General features: G+C 44.9%; 1 protein-coding gene across 1 annotated transcript; it reads left to right on the top strand.

Moving 5' to 3' along the window:
- Positions 1 to 5,604: 5,604 nt before the first annotated feature.
- Positions 5,605 to 10,984, top strand: tbx22 (T-box transcription factor 22). The gene is made up of 8 exons (XM_084009602.1): positions 5,605 to 5,988; positions 6,325 to 6,580; positions 7,433 to 7,534; positions 7,637 to 7,811; positions 9,270 to 9,434; positions 9,773 to 9,837; positions 10,104 to 10,189; positions 10,274 to 10,984. Exons 1-8 carry the CDS (start codon positions 5,625 to 5,627, stop codon positions 10,804 to 10,806), a joined length of 1,746 nt encoding a protein of 581 aa, XP_083865728.1. The 5' UTR covers positions 5,605 to 5,624; the 3' UTR covers positions 10,807 to 10,984.
- The last annotated feature ends 9,265 nt before the right edge of the window (positions 10,985 to 20,249 follow it).

Below are 20,249 nucleotides of genomic sequence, written 5' to 3'. Positions count from 1 at the left end.
AGGAAATGACCATATATGGACTGTGGAGGAGCGACGGATGGATCTAACACGCAAGCAGCCAAGCAGCAACCTTCCTGGATCTGAATCCATCAACTTTACAGCTAAGTGTTCAAACTAATCTTAGTAGCTAATAGAATTGGTAGCGATGATAGCAAGGCTGCGGTAGCAACCTGTCAATCACAAGGTAGCCCCGCCCCCTAAAGCATCCCCTGCTTCCTGGTCTGGTGGACTCTAAATGGACCATAATGTACTAAATGAACATCATGCTGGATTGAAGAAGACTTGAAACTAGAGATTGAGATCAAAAACTCATGTTTACAATGTTTACTGAGTTAATAAATCTAGTGAGAATTATTTTTTTCTTCTTTTTGCAACCAGAGGCGTCGCCCCCTGATGGCCAGCAGAGAGAATGCAAGTTTACGGCAAAATGCGCCATCCTGGAGGACTGGAAAGTGTGTTTATGCTGGAGTGCCAGCATTGTTCACTTTTACGCATTATTTTATCCAAACGGTCCGACATGGTGTGCCAGATACACATTATGGTATTAGGAAATGACATCCTAACACCGTGCGGATTAGTTTTCCAACCGTCGACATGCTTCTGGGAAGGGTCCTGCCCGTCTGGGAGGAGAGCGAAGGCGCTCGACTGAGATCCTCACATGAGTCTGATTCTCATTATCAATTACGGCTGTTTTTGTTTCTTTTCACCGCAGCCATTAACCACACAGTTACTGGCAGTCGGGGAGAGAGAGAGAGAGAGAGGAAGAGAGAGACGGAGAGAGAGAGAAAAGGCAATTTTCATCAAAAAGAATTAGCTATCCAAACAAGTGAGATGAACGTGCCATAGAGCCGGATTCAAAGCGGGGCCTCATGAAAGCGTTTTGGACAGATGAAGATCTATATGTGTTTAATAGGAAGAGGGTGAGTAGCGAGGGATAACTAAAGGCTTAGGAGGGAGGAGGAAGGAGATAATTCACAACACACTTGTGGTGAGAAGAGGCTGCCTCTTGGCAGATATGTTACTCTCCTCTCCTGGGTTCTTCCTGCCCTCGTCCCTCCTTACCCACCGGGGCCAGTGAAGCCTGGCTGCTGTGGCACATGAGCCATTAAATCTTCCTACACTGTGGGCAGGGGGAAGGCGGTAGTACCAGGCCTCGTGCCCAGACTCCTCAAACGCTGCCGGCCCAGATAGCAGCGGCACAGAGGGGGAAGGAGAGGCGCCGGCTGACAGAAAACTGTTTTTTTTTTTAACCTTTCAGGTTTGATTTTGGTGATGCTCATCGAGTTATAAATTGACTGCAATTATTTCAGAAGTTTGAGAGAATAGAGAGAGAGAGCACATTACACCCAGTGTGCACTGGAACGGCCTGGCTGAGGGTTGATGTCTCTAAAAGATAATGTTGGCGATAGTCATCATTTTTTTATACAGTCAACAAACCTACGAATCGCCCGCTTGGCAGCGACGTTTTTAAGCAAACATTACAAGAAAAAAAGAAGTAGTGTGTTTGTTGGGTTTCACTTTTCAGCCAAAGGTTTGGTGCGATAATATTTACGGCAGCAGCCGGGGAAGTGCAGCCCAGTCGCCGGGCAAGAATGTTGGCGTCGTTGGTTTCTGCTAAACAACAGCTACGTTGAATGTGGATGTTCTTTTTTATTTATTTTTTTCATTCAGGTGGATCAGGTGACATTTTAAGAGCAACGGTGATTGAAAGTTAAATAATAACGAGCATAAAGAGGGAGACAGGCCGGGCTGGTCGGGGAACAAACACAGGACTTTCACGCAGGAGGCCACTATTCGTGTCCTGACTGAAACCAAAAGTAAACGTTGGGTCTTTGCTTATTACGTACGTTGTGTTAGAAACTCCACCTAAGAATTATTTATGTAAGCTAGTTATGTTTCGCTATTTTTTAACTTTAACCAAGTCTGTTTATGAGACTTATTTTAGGTTCAGAAACAAACATACAATGCCAGTATTTTATTTCCTGGCGGCTGGGTTGGTATGCATGATTAGATGAACATTAAATGTAATGACCACATGAAGAACATGTTATCCGCTGCAACTGTGAGTGATTGTTTTCAACAGTTTTTCAACTACAGTGGAGCTGAAAATACATCATATCATCTGTTTCCCTTTTGGCTTTTGCTGTTTTCTCTGTATTCTCATTTGTGCACTGTTGTGTTGTTGTGTTTTCCGTCTCAGGTGTGAGTCATCTGTAAAGCACTCTGGCCTGTGTGAAAGACGTCATACAAGTGGTTTGATTTCTCGATGGATGCGGCCGGTGATGGAGCAGAATCTGCAGACGGGCGGTTAGAAATAATTTTGGTGTAACTGATTCTATCCTAATCAGCTGCAGCAACCCTCTCGTCTCTCCTGTGGTTCACATGGTGAGATTTGTTTTCCTTTTTTCCTCCTCTTAGCCATCAGCGACCTCATCAGATTGCACGCAAGTAGCTGATTGGAGGAGTGGAATTTTGATGCTTTTCAACAGCAAATCAACGGTCACGGCTGCAAATGTGTGGTCATCGAACCCCCTGAGGGCAAAGAAGGATGTGATGAGCTTCTCACTGACTCTCCTGTTAGAGCTGCTGCTGCAGGAGGAGGAGGAGGAGGAGGAGGAGGAGGAGCAGACTCGACAGTCTGAGAGACGCTCTGGACCTCAGGCTGCTGTACGCCCCGAGAGAGAGGGACAAGAAGGAGGTTATGAATAGCAGATGTGACACCACACACACACACACACACACACACACAGAGCTGATGACATGTCAGGGTCACAGGAATTTGTCACTCCATAATCGGTCATGTTGTGAAAAAGCTTTGACTGGTTGCCTTCTCTCATCATCTTCATCTCAGCGTGGGTTTTCTTTGGGGGCGGGGCACCGTCTATTTAAAGTAGAAATGGTAGAAACCATCGGGAACGAGTAAATAACAAACACCCTGTGTGCTACTTGAAATCCAAGAACACGTTTTACGTAACCAGCGTTGGAAACGGTTAGCACATCATTGTTTATATATATATATATATATATATTGTATATTGTATATGTGTGTGTGTATAGTGTGTGTTTTCCAGGTGAGCCCTCCGTGTCCAACACAGAACTCGCATCCTGTTAGTGCCACAATTCGCTAAGTGTATACGGCGTTCGAAACACTCTGCATGTGTCACCGTGGACGGGTGGTGGAAGTTTGACGCTTGGCAGTGAGTGGGCATCCGCTCCAGCAAGCCATGCCCAGAATAACCCTCACACACACACACACACACACACACACACACACACACGCATGCATGCAAACTACGAGCATCAGGATCGGACTTAAAACAAACCATCAGGGGGCCCCGTCACATCCACTCAGCACTGAGCAACAGGCAGACAGGCCTGTTTATAAACACACACACGCGCACACATGCATTCATCTGTGAGCATGTGCACTTACAGTACAGACTGACGCCTACCACCAGTGTATACGGCTGGTCGTGATTACTGGTTTGGGCACCGGCCTTCACACACACACACACAAACACACACACACACTTCAGCCTCAAGTGTCAATCATCAAGTCATAAACAAAGTATTTGTATTGAAATGGTGAAACAAAAACAATTTAATTCATGAAAGGCATATTTTATACATAGCAAAAATCCCCTGTTTAAGTTACCTTGGAGATGTATGTGTGTGTATATATATAAGGCCCACCACTAAGTTTCAACTGCAAACCGATTACTCACTGATTATTAATCACAAATCAAGTGCGGGCTCGAAGGCGGCAACAATTATCAGAAACCCCTAATTGCAGCTGGTCATCGAACTTCCGCATTGATGGGGGTGGAAACCTGAGGACCCGTGCTAAATTGGATTTGAGTCTCCCGTTTCCGCCGAGCGTGCGCGTTGCGGCCTAATAAGAGGAAACACGTGTGCCAAAACATCCCCGGATGGGACGAATGTGGATTTGCATCGGATTAAAGAGTAGAAAAAGCAACTGGAAGCGCCGCTTCCTTGTTGTTGTTCAAGCAAAGAGTCCGGCATCACTTTGGCCCTGCACGCCCCGCCATCATTCGGGGCTGACATCCCATAATCCCATGACGAAGATTTATGAGCTGACTGCTGAAGACAACATGGAAGAATAATCTGTTGAACCCGAGTGGAAGGAACGGGCTATTTCCACCGGCTCCTTGCAGTTATTTCTGTTGCACTCTTTCCTCCCGACCGCGTGTTTAGGATGCACTTTAGCTGCAATATCAAGAGGTTTGGGGGGATAAACATAAATCCAGTCGGCGGTCCCGAAACAGGTTATGATGACAGAGAGCATGCGATTCCGGTTGGTCATAGTTCTCCATTTCCCGGCTGTTGTCGAAGATTTCCATCACCAACCAAACCAACCGTGCCATAAACACAGCCCTCATTTGTTTTCTCCTCACAGCAATTATATCATGTGATTAAAAAACATTTTAAATAGGGCCTTTCGCTGACTTTTATTTATGTAAAGCGGATCTATTTCATGTCGAGCAGTAATGTAATAATCCCGAGCTGTCATTACGGCCCAGTTTCCCCTCCATGTGCGCCGAACTCCATCTGATCTCCACACTTATGAGAACCAGACTGGTGCACACTCTCACCGGGCAGCGCAAAGCTAGAGGAGGAGGAGGAGGAGGAGGAGGAGGAGGGACAATCCCACTTCTATACCGGAGGAACGAAGACTAGAGAGCGCTTTAAGGAAAGCCATCAAATTAATATAGGAAATGTTAGCTTCAACAGAAATGCAGCGAGTTTCGTGGAGATATTTTACCTTCCAGATGGTCTGGATTTAAAAACCTCAAATATTTGTGCCCTAGACTCCCCCCCGCCCCCCTCCAGCCCTAAAATGTTCATTCTATTTATCTATCGGATGTCGTGGGCCAATCAAAGAGCTTACTTGTGCTAAAAAAAAATAAAAGAAATGTTCTTCACGTTGGAGAGTTAAGTCCTATTGTGGTGACAGTTTCTGTTAAATGAAGCACATCAGCTTTATTATCATTCTGCGGCCAGCACTAAATCCAGTGGACTACATATCCCATAATGCCACAAAACGCCTCACCGTTAAACGGATCCCCATCCCGCTGTGGCACCACGCGTAAAGATGCTGCTGCTGGTTGTTCTGGATCAAAACCGAGAGCACACTGCAAGAAATATTTTAATATATTAATAAATAAATATTCTACCGAGCCTCATTAGTTTTTCTTTTCAGCTGGCTGTTGATTGGACAAAATGCAGATACACTAAAGAAGTGTGATGGATCGGATTTCACTTGTTGATACTGATTAAACTTTTTTTTCAAAGTCGTTAAATCAAAATTACTTTGGTAATCATTTAAATTTCACTTTTGCAGTGACGTTTGTGTGCCATTAGTTTCCCAGGAAACTCTATTCCAGGCTGGTGATGAGCGCGGGATGTTTTTTGCAGCGCATGCCCATGATGAGGAATGCACGCTGCGCTCTTCCCTCCCTCTCTGTGACGGGACCAGAGGAACAAGCCCTCTGTGAGGAAGAGAGGGAGAGGAATTAAAGGGGAGACACAGAAAGGGATAACGGGGGAGAGAGGGGGGGTGGTGTAGGAAGGAGGAGAGGCGTGCCAATAATCAACGATTTTGGATGAAGGCGCGCGTCTCGGAGAACACATGGGAAGGCACCGGATCAATTACGCAGCGTCACGGAGCCGCCGCGAGAGAAGAGGGGCTCCTTGAGGTGCTGCTGCTGCTGCCTGTTCTACCCGGTCCGGTCCTGAATGCGCTGGGACATCGAAGCTTGTGTGACGGGGGCAAAGTCAACCTTCCACACGGATTTACGACTCGCAGAAAGACCGGAACTTTCGCCAAGATGCAGGGTCTGAGTTCGCGGGCTCACGCCTTCTCGGTGGAGGCGCTGGTCGGGAAACCCTGCAAGAGGATGAAAGTGTCGGAGGGACACGAGTCAAGTTCAGCTGGAGACTCCGGCAGCGACAGCAGCATCTTCCCCGGTGAGCCAGGAGGACTGGAGGGGGGAGCACCTCATTTATTTATGCGCGTATTTTACGCACAAAATGGAATTAACGCAGCCTTTACGCAATCGGAAGTTTCCTCAATGAGACTTTTTTTTTAATATATCAAATGACATTTCACAATTCAACTCGTGTTTATATTTTATCATCTCAAAGGAAATAAAGTAAAGTTGTAAAGTTTTACAAAAACTCTCCAACATACTAAACTTTAGTTATATCGACAGCTACTTTAAATAAAAATAAGAAGTAATTTAAACTGACTTATGAAAACGAAATGTTACCTCGCTCATCTCAGTTTGCTCTACTTGTTTATAGGCCTGAACGAATATCCAGTCAGCCAGATGAAGAAAGCAGGCTCGACCCCGAGGAGGGCCGAGGACGCGTCCTGTGACCCGCAGAGACAGGCGGTCCGACCCGGAGCCGAGGAGGCTGACCCCAGCGGGGAGGAGAGGACGCCGAGGGAGAGCGACTGCCGCCCGGACAGAGAGGTCCGGGTCGAGCTGCAGGGCTCCGAGCTGTGGAAGAGATTCTATGAGATCGGCACCGAGATGATCATCACCAAGGCGGGCAGGTACGGAATCTGGAGACGCTGTTATGTTTTTAGGTTTGTTTTTATTACAGTGGAAGAGACTTCACGCTGCTGTAACACTGGCATTTATACCTTATTCATGTTCCTGTGGAACAAATTCATAATCATAGAGGCCTTCATTATTTCAGCTAAAACGAAACTAAATCCTGAAACTGGATATTTTTTGAAGCGCTTCGTTTACTGTTTAACATTTTATTTAAAAACTCACTTTAATCACATGCAATAAGAGCAGGCCTGTTTCCTGCAGACTTACTGTTTAATCAGAGACGACCCATAAATAAAATAATACAATATTTCATTCTTTCTGTTAAAATGACATGCTATCGACTAAACACAAGCTGCACATGATACTTACATAAAATATGAGCTATTACGCACCAGAAGCTGTACGATTTTACTTTGCTTGTTCTTATAGTTATTATGTAGTGTTTGTTTTGTTTAGCTGATATTTTAGATCAAATAAAAAAATTAAGTATACATTTTGGTAGATTTATAGGTGAACTGTATTTTCTGATCGTTCCTCACAAAATATAAATCTCTTATTTAATATGATTACTTAATGAAACCTTGTGGATGTAGAGATTCAATTAACTTTATATCCACTTTCAATGTAATTATTTTGTGATGTGCGCGTCTTCTTCTTTTATTATTATTAATATTATTAATATTATGGGATATAAACTAGCTGCTGAAATAAGCGTCCGTGCATTCAATCAAGGAAAAGACGCGCTCTAAATAAAACCTCGGGGCTTCCGTTCTGATCTTTTTTAGGATGTAACGTTTAAGAAATGTCATTAAAAAGAGGCGCGCGCGCCTTCTCTCACCTCTCCGTAGGAGGATGTTTCCGTCCGTGCGCGTCAAAGTGCGCAACCTGGACCCGTGCCAGCAGTACTACGTCGCGATGGACGTCATGCCGGTGGACTCCAAACGCTACAGGTGCGCGCGCGTATATCTAATTAATGAATGAACCCCGCCCCCCCCCCCCCCCCCCCCCTCTCTCTCCCCTGATTGGTTTATTCACACGTGCGGTCCCGGCAGGTACGTGTACCACAGCTCCCAGTGGATGGTGGCGGGAAACACGGACCACTCGTGCATCTCTCCGCGGCTCTACGTGCACCCGGACTCGCCGTGCGCGGGCGAGACGTGGATGCGTCAGGTGATCAGCTTCGACCGGGTCAAGCTCACCAACAACGAGATGGACGATAAGGGGCATGTAGGTAACCCATCTGAGCATGCGCGGCCGCTTGAACGTTAGTGTGGCGTTTTCAAGGTTTGAAAAGTGCTTGGATTTAGAATAAAGTGTGTGTTCTATGTAATGACATAGAACAGAGAAAAGGAGATCTCCATATCTGAGGGACTGAAAACAGCATTTTCTGACATTTCTTTATGAAAAATGACTTTTGATGATGAACAGATGATGAAAATAGTTGGTGATTATATTTCTGTGGATCTGTTAGTGGAATTAGTTTTCCTTTCATTTGTGGTCCTTCTGTAAAAAGCTGTCTCCAAACATCATGTTGGTTGTTTAGAGGACAATAACATCTCATTTAATGTGATGAACACGTGACATAATAAGTAGACTGAATACTGACCATTGGATTGATACAAATATGGAGTTTACCACAGCTGGAAGGTGCTGGAAAAGCATTAAAATACACCTTTAAATTCTTGAAAAGTGCTTGAATTTGACTTTGGAAACGGTGTAGGAACCCTGTGATTTATAATAGGATTATTGTTTAATATATTTCCTTGTATGGTTAATTTGAGATCAGGTGGTTGAGGAGCAGCTTCAGTGCTTGAATTGAACACATAGAATCCACTCAGGAAGGAAAGCCTGGAGGCCTCTGTCCTTTTTAGGGATACAGGAAGTGGAAATCCCGTAAAGGTTGAGTGACGTCCAGATGTGACAGATGTGGTGACCGGGGAGGCTTGTAGGTGGCTTTTCCACTTGATCCTTGTGTTTATAAAAAAAAAAAAAAAAACATGAATCGGATTCATTATTCTGGTGTAGGAGGGAGGAAACGTAGAAACAGCCTGATGATCCCTGAATAACTCTTATCATTTAAAGTTATTTGGCTTCACATTTAGCCGTCTAGCTGCTTTATGAATATTAGAAAAAACTCAGCTTTCTATTGTGAGACTTTATTACTGTATATTTTTATTTGGCTCCTCCATTAACGAGCAAAAGGGAAAACTCCAAAGCGGTAAAACTGTTAATTCCTGTAATTAACTATTTTATTTGGCTGTTTTTTTTAAATAATTTGACATTGTGAAGCTTCTTGATGAACTGACAAATAAATCTTACTTAGATTTTTCATTCGAGGAATTAAAATCATGCAAATTTACACAAAATTCTTATTTAATCCATATTTTAATCATGTGATATTTTGTGTTTTCTTTGTCTTATTTGTGCATTGCACATTTAAGACAACTTTATATTCGTTTTAATACATGACCAGTGTTTTTAAATATATGTGATAGTAAACTGCATTTCTTTGGTTTTGGATTTAAAAAAAACAATTTAATGACATCAGCTTGAGCTTTCAGGAAATAGTGATGGATGCGAATCAGTTTAATTGTAATAATGAATCTTCATGTGAATTGATGAAGGCGTGGAACCTCAGCTGCAGCCCACATTTGTTGTCAAATAACAAGCGTCCTCTTCCTCCAGATCATCCTCCAGTCGATGCATAAATACAAGCCACGTGTGCACGTCATCCGGCACGACCCTCGCATGGACCTGTCCCAGATCCAGTCGCTGCCGGCCGAAGGAGTCCACAGCTTCTCCTTCCCAGAAACCGAGTTCACCACGGTCACGGCCTACCAGAACCAGCAGGTACCGCTCCCCGGAACCAGCCCCTGTGTGTGTGTGTGTGTGTGTGTGTGTCTGTGTGTGTGTGTGTGTGTGTGTCCAGCTCTTTTCATCGGGGCTCATTTTTACGATCAGCGAACGTATTATTACAGAAACTCAATGACGGGCTGTGACCAGGAGTCCACAGCCCCGTTAAACTGCACGACCTCCAGGAGCCCCTGTTTGACATGGCTGGTCGCCCTGGGTGCTGCTGGGAGATGCAGTCCCCAAGCCCAGAGCCCCCCCCCACCCCCCAGCTACTCTCTACTTGCTGTAAAACTGAGCTCACTATTAGCTTAACGTGTCACACTCTCTCTCCCAAGATCACAAAACTGAAGATCGACAGGAACCCGTTCGCCAAAGGCTTCAGAGATCCAGGCAGGAACAGGTACGGCGACGCTCGCCAAACACCAACACTGGTTGTTAAGCTCAGAACGAGCTCAAGGGGGGAGTTAAGGTTCAACCACCGACATCCAACACCACATAAAACCTTCAAATCCAGTTGAAATGTGCAGTGCAGAATTTCACACCTCTCACAGCCAATATTTAAATACCAGCAATAACAGTGCTTTTACACTGTGTGTGTGTGTGTGTGTGTGTGTGTGTGTGTGTGTGTGTGTGTGTGTGTGTGTGTGTGTGTGTGTGTGTGTGTAGGGGAGTGTTGGATGGCTTGTTGGAGTCGTATCCCTGGAGAGGTCCTCTCAGCTTGGACTTCAAGCCGTTTGCCATACAGCTCCAAGGTACCGTTCTGCAGCTCTTGTTACTTTTACAGCTCATTTTTTTTTGTTGTTTCTGACTTTATAACATTTTTTTTTTTTCAACAGGGAGCTCGGGGTCGCCAACCGGTCTGAAGACTCTCCTCCCCCTCTCCTCTTCGTCAGCCCTTCACCCGTTCTCCGTCTCGGCGCTCTCCTGCCAGGACGCCGCCCTCCACGCCTTCGCTTTTCCTCTCCACCACGGCAAGACCTCCACCTCCTCTCCCGCCTCCTCCCCGCCGCCCGGCAGTAGGGCCTTCTCCTCCCTGGGAGCCGAGCGACTGAGGAGCCTCCCCCCGCCGTCTCCGCTGGCAGATCTCCCGCTCCTCTCGGCGCTGCAGGCGAAGAAACCCCCCCACGGTAGGGACCCGTGTCTGAGCCCCCCCTGCCTCTTCCCCCTCCACAGCCCCCTCGGCCCTCAGGGGCCCTCTCTCCTCCCGCATCTCTCTGACACTGTGGGCCCCTACTGTCTCTACCGCTACAGCTTCCCCCTGAGCCCCCAGCTCGCAGCGATTTCCCGGCACGCCAAACTAGCCGAAAGCGCCACAGACTGTCTGCTGCGCCAGTCTCCGTGGCAGCCGACCACCAACCACTGCCTCTGACAGCCGGACCGCTCTTTCAGGCTCCGCCCTCCAAATCTTACTGCCACAAAACTCTCTATCGGGGGCAAAACTCAAAGGGACTGGTTTTTTTTTTTAGTATTTAAAAACTCTGCTGTGTTGGATTTCCCAGCACAAAAATCTGATCGTGAAGCTGCTCCTCTTCATCGGAGGGAACAGAAATGTAGGCAGGATGTAGAACTACTTCACACGCTGTAATGGAAGCAATAGGACCCGAGGTGTGTCATAGAATATTAACAAACGGCTGTTAAACTGACTATAAGTGCCTATTAAAGTATTTTTCATATTTCTTTTGTTAAGATCGCATTCAACATGTTCTTTCCCCCGCCCAGCATATACAAACACCTTTTACCGGTTGCATTCACACGAGTGAGGTAAAGTAGAAACACGTGCTGTGTTGCAACAGGAAGCATAAATATTTAGAGGAAGAGATTGTCCTTTTGTTTGAGGTGCTTCGGTGCGGCTGCAACGAGCACCGACGTCATGAAAACAAAGCTTGTTTTGTGTTTTCTTCGAACTCTAAACTGATCCGAGTGTCAGGCTCGCCCACCCCTGACTAACATGAGCTCATCAGGTCTCTTTTTTTAAGGGAAGAACAACAGCTGCCAGGTTTCAACTCTGCATTTTCCATTCCTGTCCTTTTATTACCAATAACAGGGCTAATCAGAGACGCATGGAGGTGAAAGGGTTGTTCTGCGGAGGCCATTATTCTTTTATTTTTTCTACCGAGGCTCGCTCTTGAAGACGGCTCCTTGCAGCCGTGTCATCATTATTGTAATCATGGTTGTAACGTTGTTCCAGGATCAACAGTAAATCAATACTGCTGTGTTGAAGACATGTGGAAGTCTTTGAGGGGAACGCCAACGAGGAGCGAGAGGAGCAGAGAATGAAAACCTACTGTGGCGGCCAACGTGGTGCCGTGTTTTTCTGTCCAAAGGAGGCACGCCCGTTCAGCCGCTGATGTGATAATTCCTGCCTTCAGCTCAGACTCAAAACTCAGCACCATCCCTCCCTCCCTCCCTCCCCCCTCCTCCCCCCTCCCACAGAGCGAGCAACAGCGGTTTAGGCAAAGCAGGGGAAATGGCCTGTTTCCCGACAAACGGTCATAACCAAACAGCAATTAAGTTGTCATGGCCGAGCATGGCAGTGAGCTAATGCGCTGCTGGACGTGGAAATAGCAGGAAGGAGTTAATTGAGGAACTCGGGTGCAGGGGGACGGCGTGTCGGCGAGCGGTCAGGTGCGCTGCTATCAAACAGCCCGCCCTTTGTCCTTTAGACGGACGTAATCTTGGTTATTTGATACCGTCAATTTTACATGTTTTTGCTGTGCAGGAATGATCACTTTTTAAAACTCCCGATCATTCAATTAGTCCTAATTGCTGGACTCCTGCACCTGCCGCTCTCCTACAGAGAAACACAGAAACACACCTGTCAATAACACGGCGTAAGAAAGGCTTTTGATGAGTGTGCACATTTTGGACGACTACACATGGTGCTCGGTGAACTTATATATAGCTTTCTTGCAAAGAGTGAAGGTGCGTTCACAGCAAACTTCACTATTGCAAACAAAGTCAATGCAAAGATTTGTAAACTTTGTGTGAAGCGAAAGCCAATCAGCGTTGAGATTCTCCTCCTGTCGACACTGAGTTGGAAATGGAGACTAAACATATCGTAGTGGTCTGTGGTCTCCCAGAGGTCTACAATAGACCCTCACATTAGTCGAGAGACCAGACCAGACCATGTGTAGGAACCAGAGACTGTCTACGGTCCAAACATCAAGGTCTCTGCTGTATTTATGTCTAGAAGACGGTATTTTAAGTGTTTATGGAGGAGCTACAGTGTTAGCATATACCTCCGATCAATCCGAACTCCATTCAGAAAACAAGCATTTTAAAAGTTATTTGCTTGTCATCTTCCAGACAGATCTAACAAACCATAACTTCCCACTTTTTACAAATTGTCAGCATAATGTTGTCACTTCGGCATCCTTTTTATTCGTTTATTGCAATTAAATCACAACAATATGGTTTATTTTGGGTTCATACGTCTGGTTTGGTGTGAACACACCTAAAGATGATTTAATATCATCTTTAATATGAAGCTACAGTCGGTTTATCTTAGCATAAAGACTGTAGACGGGGAACTGGTCTCGGTGGTGTTTTTCTTTTATCCTAAACTAAGCTGCAGCATTTACATTTAACAATCAAGAATGAGTTATAATCAGAAAGAAAGTGAAGTTTTATCATTGGCAGCTGGACTTTCTTCAGGATTTAGGACTCATCCACAAACTCTTCCTTTAAAATGAGTTGTATGTACATTTTATTGTATTATAAGCTCATATATAAATAATACTGGTCTTTCTTGCGAGGCCCCAACCGTCGAGTTATCAGCCTGTCGATCATCGACCACGCCGCTCGTCCGCCACACATTCGCCCGGAAAAATGTGTCAACATAATCCTCTTGAAGGCAGCGGCAGAAATAACATGGAAACTGCGCCGATTTGGACTTTGTAATAACACGAGGAAGGGACGTCTCCGCGGCGCTCGGCGGTGATTGACAGGCAGCGGACGGGAGAGAAATCTGACCCCGCAGTCATTTGTTTCCAATCATGTGAAATGGCATCCTGAAGCAGGAGAGACGCTCGGCAGAGAGTCAGGACGTGCAAATATACTCTGCCTTCATTAGATTAGCACACACACACACACACACACACACACACAGTGTCAGTATCTCCTAATAATAGTTGCCATACACTCAGGAGCAGGCAGGGCCCCGCTTCGCCTCCGTGCCCTCCAGCCTCGCTCGGCTCTCGCGGAGGTTTACGCTGGACGCTGTTTTCTCTGCAAACTCAATAAAAGCCGGTTATTTATCAGGTCAGATTATGGGACGAGACTGAGCTCAGCTGTAAAGTTGAAAGTGAAACCAGCTGTGGCTGAAATTGAATTACACAGAGTGAGTAATGTGAAAAGCAAGGGCAGTTTAACAGCGATTAAGCGCTCTTCTATCAACCCGAGGCCTCGGCTCAGAATGGAATTCCTCCTCCCCGTTTCCTCTTTTCTACGTGAGACGGGGAGTGAGGACAGAACCAGGATCCTCGTGGATGTGGGGGGGGGGGGGGGGGGTCACGGGGGCAATGCCCAGGCATGTGCTCCCTGACGGGCCTCTGTCTTCCAGGAGCAGAGGTTAGATGAGCGGACGACAAACTGCTTTAACATGTGGCACCTGGCGTGTGTGTGTGTGTGTGTGTGTGTGTGTGTGTGTGTGTGTGTGTGTGTGTGTGTGTGTGTGTGTGTGTGTGTGTGTGTGTGTGTGTGTGTGTGTGTTTCCTATGGGTGCTCCATCTGGACCTCACACTCGTGCCATTCATCAGAGAGAGAGTGCTAATGACCCAAACAGCTCTTGCACTTTCCCTCACGCCTCACCTTTCTGTTTTCACCTTTATGGCACCAAATAAACCACCGTCGTAAAAAAAGAAGAAAAAAAACGGGCTGAGAGGAACTATTTACTTAATTAATGCACAATACGGTGTTTTTTAATCTCTTGTGTTTAAAGCACTTTGTAACCTCGTTAAAAAAGGTGCTAAACAAATAACCTATTATTAATAATAATCTTTTTTCCACTTTATATTACTCCTATAGTTATGGTTCAGATTAAGATTTTGCAGACAAAAATGTTTTTTTTGTCAAATATGATTCACTGCTTTAGGATTAAACCGAAAGCATATAAACTGTTATAATGAGATCCACTTCAGCTGATTATATTAATGTCATTATAATAATAATAATCCAATAATATGATAACAGGGATGGGGCATAATGCATAGCATTCTGTGAACAATTTTTTTTTAAATTCTCAGATAATCCAATGGGTTTTTATAAATGTAGCTTCAGATCATTTTCCAGATAAAAAATATATTCTCGAAAGACATTTTCTGTTTTGTTTTTTTATAATTTTGGCACGTTTTTGGTTCAAATGCTGCTCTAATTTTACTAAGTAACATCATCAGTGCAGGACTTTTACTTTTGGTGTAGTATTTTAACATTTTGGTTCATAATCACAATACTACAAACAGATGCAACTATCGTTACTTTGTTTCATATCACAAATTAAATCTGATGCATACAGTAAATAAAACCACTAAACATTATATAAAAGATTAAAAATCAGTTCAACCAACGTATAAAATATGTAATAATTATAACATATACTGTAATTTAACAATGACATTTATGTAGTTTAAGTTTGTTTGGGCGCTGATAATAAACACTATGTATAATACATTATAATACTTTACATGAAGTATCTGATTACTTCATCGTCCATCCTGACTGGAACGGTTAGTGATGTATGTATAATCACATGTACGGACGAAGAAAAAAACTCCCGATAATCGATGGTGTTGAATTTTGTTATTGCGATTATCGTGTGACTTTAAAAAACTGTCTGTCTCACTATCGTGGTAAAAAAGTGAAAAACAGAGCCTGATTGAAGAAAAGCTCATACAAAATGTTACAAAGTGTGTTTTAAGCACATTTTTGAAACAACGTAATGATTATTTGGCTAATCATCGCTGACCAGAGTTTTAATTCCTTCAGCTGATTGTTTCGTCCTCCTGTGAGTGCCGGGCGACTGGAAGAGGCCTGTCAGCACCCGGCTTATGACCAACAAACACAACGCACACTCTGACCCCAGCTGTCCATCACACCCCCCCATAAGAGGCTGTGCTAATCCCTTCCAGTCCGCCGGGCCTGAGGGCGTCTCTACAGGTGCAAAGAGAGGCACTCTCTGGTCCTGTTGTTTTTTTTTATTAAATACAAACCTATAAATCAAGCCCCGGTTGGAACAAGAGATGTGAGATATTCTTTTCCTCTCTGCTCCGTCTCCGACGGAGGGATAGATCGCTCTTTCCTCTCTGTTCAGCTTCCTGCGTATGACAGGTTATCACTCCTGGGAGAGAGAGAATAAGGGAAGAGTGATTGAGTGAGAATGATGCTCCGTGGCTGATGTATCGGATGGCGGGGGGGAGGGGGGTGATAGGTGAGGGTACAGGAGGGAGGAGGGGGGGAGTCGGATAGAAAAAGAGTGATTTAACGCCCGGCCTGTACTCTCCTCTCTCTTATCCCTGCCCCGCGTTCTTTTATGTCTCAACCCAGGGTCGACCCGCCTGCTGCCCCAGATGGTGCTGTCTGTCTGGGCTGCCCTCCACAGGATGTTACCCCCCCTCCTCCCCCACACACTGCCCCTCTGCCCCTCCCTCACCCCCACAACTACAGACCTATACTCGCTTAATTGATTTCAGGGGGGATGGCCGTCTTTCTCTTCTGTTTCACACACACACACACACACACACACGCGCGGCTGGCGCTGTCAACGCTAATTCAATTTGAGACGCGGGAGTGTGACTAACAGCAGACCTGCAGAGTGTTTTACCATATGCACACACACACACACACACACACACACACACACACACTGGTAGCCTGTAATAATAATAATAATAATGTAATTCCACAGGTATGAGCCCTATTAATAGATCCCCTGTTTCCCTCATTAGAGGGGGGGGGGGGGGGGGGTCATCTTGTCAACAACAGACAGTAACACCTCATTAAGCCCCTCCCCCTGACCCAGAGTCAGTTTACACCGCCAAGTGTAGTCACGTCAATCTGAGATTATACGGGATTATTTCTCCGTTGTAGCGCACGCTGTTGAACATATACAAATAAAACAAGATATCACAGGTTAAAGGTCAAACTTAGGTTTTACGTTTCGGGCATTAAGTTGTGATTTATAAAAACATTTGTTGGAGAAAAATGTTTAAAAATATATCGCTATAAATTAATCATTCACCCCGTTAGTTTCAGTGTGTTAGCATGTTGACATTTGTTAATTAGCACCTCAGTTTCCGAGGCATTTGGTAAAAAAAAGTTGTTTAAGTGTTGAAATATGCGAAAAATATGTGATTAGAAAGAGCAAACACTTGAAGGTCGCGTAGGTGACGTCTCTAGCTACGATGATCGTGAGCTAGCATGTAATCACGCTAACGACGTTCTTTTCACTTCTTGGCTGATGGAGACGCTCGCCGGATAAAACACATCGGGTAAGTTAACGTTACTTCATTTACGCGAAACATAGCTAAGTTACCTAGCTAGCAAGCCGTGGTAATAACACCAGGATTTAATCACGTACATGTTTTTCCTTAACAGAACCTAGCCTCTCTATTACAGTCCAGGACACGTGAAGCGTTGCTAGCGCCGCTAATAAAGAGCACACAAACGTGGGTCAAGACTTGATACGTGTTTTACGAGTGTGAACGCGACATTCTAACGTAAAAATGCAAACGCAAAGAGATCCACCTTAAAGAGCAAAAGACGATGACTGTAAGAGATATCGTGTCGGGCGACGGGGTGAGGGGAGGGTCACGAAGACGGGTGGCAGGATCAGGTGTGTGTGTGTGTGTGTGTGTGTGTGTGTGTGTGTGTGTGTGTGTGTGTGTGTGTGTGTGTGTGTGTGTGTGTGTGTGTGTGTGTGTGTGTGTGTGTGTGTGTGTGTGTGTGTAAGCAGATTGGTCAGACCTTAATGAAGCGTGCTCTGGATGGATAGTGCCAGCTGTGTGCGGCGCACGAGACAGTAAAACTGATTAAAAGCAGCGTTAACACATCTGACAGGAAGCGACGGTCAAGAGGTGAGTGGAAACTGGGGGGAGTTGAGGGGGGGGCGGCCTCGGGCTGCAGCGATTAGACACACCCTGCACGCCGGCGGCGGCGGCGGGTGGAAACTGGGGGAAGCCCTGGCCAGCAGCGATTGGTCACACATGCTCATCGATATCCGAGCAGAACCAATCAGCTCGGCTTCCTGTGTTTGACCTGACCCTTCATGCAAAGTAATTGAATATTTCAAATGGGAGGGAAAAGAAACTCAATGAAACTTTTCCATCTCGAACGCCACTTTAAATAGACGGTGATACGCTGTAAAAGAAAGCGTTTCTTGTACAATAAAACAGCTTTAAAGGAATGTGCAAACATGCAATGTGCATATTATTATATCTCTCTCTTCTAGAAGAACTCAGTTTATTTATAGTTCCACTATAAACATGCAGCGTCGAGACTGAATTGTGAATTTCAAGTCCGAATTTAAATTTAGTTTCCTCCATTTAAACACAAGCAGAAGCAACTGTTGTTTTCATCGGGGAGAAATCTGCAGATTTGATTGATTTTTTTCTATCTCGCTTGACATTTTCTGAAACTATTTAATCAATTATCAAAAAAAGTGCTAATTTATTAAGTGAAGATTTTGCATTTATTTTCGGTAACTTTATTCTGTGCTGCACTTTTAACTGTACGCCTGCTCTTATGTCCGGCCAGCAGAGGAGGGAAGTAAATAAGTACATACTTTGTTATTGTATCTTCAGATATCTGTATTTGCTTAAAAAAAAACGTACTTCATTTTAAAACAAATATCTCTACTTTCTACTACTTACATTTTCAAAACGGGCTTGTTACTTTAGTTTTAATGCATTCGTGGGGAATTATGGATTATTCTTTTTTCTTATTAATAAGACGTGAGATTCAGTTCGTAGAGATGTCCTTAATAGGGATACTTTTCAATTTATACTTTGAGAACATTTCAGAGCCTGTACTTTTACACTTATAAGTTGACTCAGTACTTGAACTTTTGAACACAAGTGTCTGTACTTTTGACACAGTTGTGCATCAATTAATTTAAACTAAACAAGTCATCACGTAATGACAGACCTGTAAAAGAGATATTCAAAAGGAACATGTCTTTTTTTCCGCTCAGGCCTGGACTTTCTATTTCCTGTGTGTGAATCATGTCATCGTCTGATCCCCCTCATTGCAATTAGAGCTTCTTCTTTGGCGAGTGTGTGTGTGTGTGTGTGTGTGTGTGTGGTCGATAAAGGGGGGGGGGAGGACCACCGGCCTGCCGGATCCCTACCTGTCAGCGAGTACCAGTCCTCTAGGAACCGAGACACGGAGGTGTTGACGGCACTGGAGGGAAGCCACTTGGTATGGACACCTCTCACACACACACACACACACATATATATATATATATATATATATATATATATATATATATATATCCAAACACACAGGAGCCGTCTCCGGCACATCTGGAGGAAGGATCCCGGCACACGGCAGAGAGGAAAAATAGGCCGGGACAGACTTTAATCACACTCACAGAGTCGACTGCCGAGTTTAAAAATAGATCTAAATCAAAATTTACCAAACAGATTGTTTTCATGGCTCCGGCTGCCGAGGCGGACACGTGGAATTTTAATTCCAGGTGATCCAACTCCCGGCAAAAATGACTGACAGCTGCCGGATCACCGGAGGTCACAGGTTGTTTCATGACGACGATGAAGCATGAAGCGCCGTAATAAGGCAAAAAAAAGAAAGAAGGGGAGACTCGTGTCAGTCCGGGGGCACTGATGATGATTGTGAATGTGGTTAAGTGTGCGCTGATGATGATTAGGAAGGACACAAAAAGGGGTCAGAGGTGGCCAGGTGTCACTCCGGAGGACTCCCATCAGCCAACGGGGCGTTCATGTATAGATATGTGTGTGTGCCGCTTAGACAGCACCTGTAATGGCTCCCAGCTGAGTGTGTGTGTGTGTGTGTGTGTGTGTGTGTGTGTGTGTGTGTGTGTGTGTGTGTGTGTGTGTGTGTGTGTGTGTGTGTGTGTGTGTGTAATGAGGCACTGGCATGCGAGCGGCAGAGGGCCGCTTCCTCTACAGGTGACACCTTTGACCTCTCATCTGTTCCCTGTTGGGAGGACAGACAGAGGAGGGGTACGATGGAAAGAGGAGGGACACAGAGGCATGCTGGGATGCATAGTTTCCCAGCATGCCACGGCTATAAACTGAGCAAAACAAGCAAAACATGTTGAATGATTTGGATGATGTCTTGTTGCATACGGCGAGCCAATAGAGTACAAGCAGCAAAATCACATCAATTGGTCAGTAAATAAATACATAAATAAGTGTACAACCACTTTGAAATGAGGTATTAGTTATTAAAGAGGACACAATTTTTTTTTTTCCCTCATTTTACACAAAAAAACCCATTCAGACAAAATCCTGTTGATGATAAATAATGAGAACATGTTCAATAGATGTTCAAATGAACATTATAATGGAAGACTTCCTCTCGGCCCTCTTTTCTTCCGTCAGACATCTCATTTAAATCCCACGACAGACCAAACCTGGAACTTCATTCACGTCTTTTATTCTACACTTTTTCACACTCCTTCCTCCTTCATCTTGTTTCTTTTTTACAGACTTCATGTCTGGCATCCTCCGGGAGAACTCATCCTGATGGCGTCACAAAACAGGGGAAAACAGATGAAGTGAGTAAGAAAAGCTCCATATTTCTCAGCGTGTCACTCAATTCCAGCTGTGAGGTGTC

The sequence above is a fragment of the Eutrigla gurnardus genome, assembly GCF_963514095.1.
Source record: "Eutrigla gurnardus genome assembly, chromosome: 5".
Taxonomy (NCBI): domain Eukaryota; kingdom Metazoa; phylum Chordata; class Actinopteri; order Perciformes; family Triglidae; genus Eutrigla; species Eutrigla gurnardus.
This window is presented reverse-complemented; position numbering and strand designations above follow the sequence as displayed.

Excerpts from the sequence above, each read along its gene's own strand:
- tbx22 (XM_084009602.1), top strand. The coding sequence starts at position 5,625 with ATGAAGGCGCGCGTCTCGGAGAACACATGGGAAGGCACCGGATCAATT. Across the intron at positions 7,535-7,636 it reads GTGGACTCCAAACGCTACAG|GTACGTGTACCACAGCTCCC; the intron begins GTGCGCGCGCGT and ends CGGTCCCGGCAG. Across the intron at positions 9,435-9,772 it reads CGGCCTACCAGAACCAGCAG|ATCACAAAACTGAAGATCGA; the intron begins GTACCGCTCCCC and ends CTCTCTCCCAAG.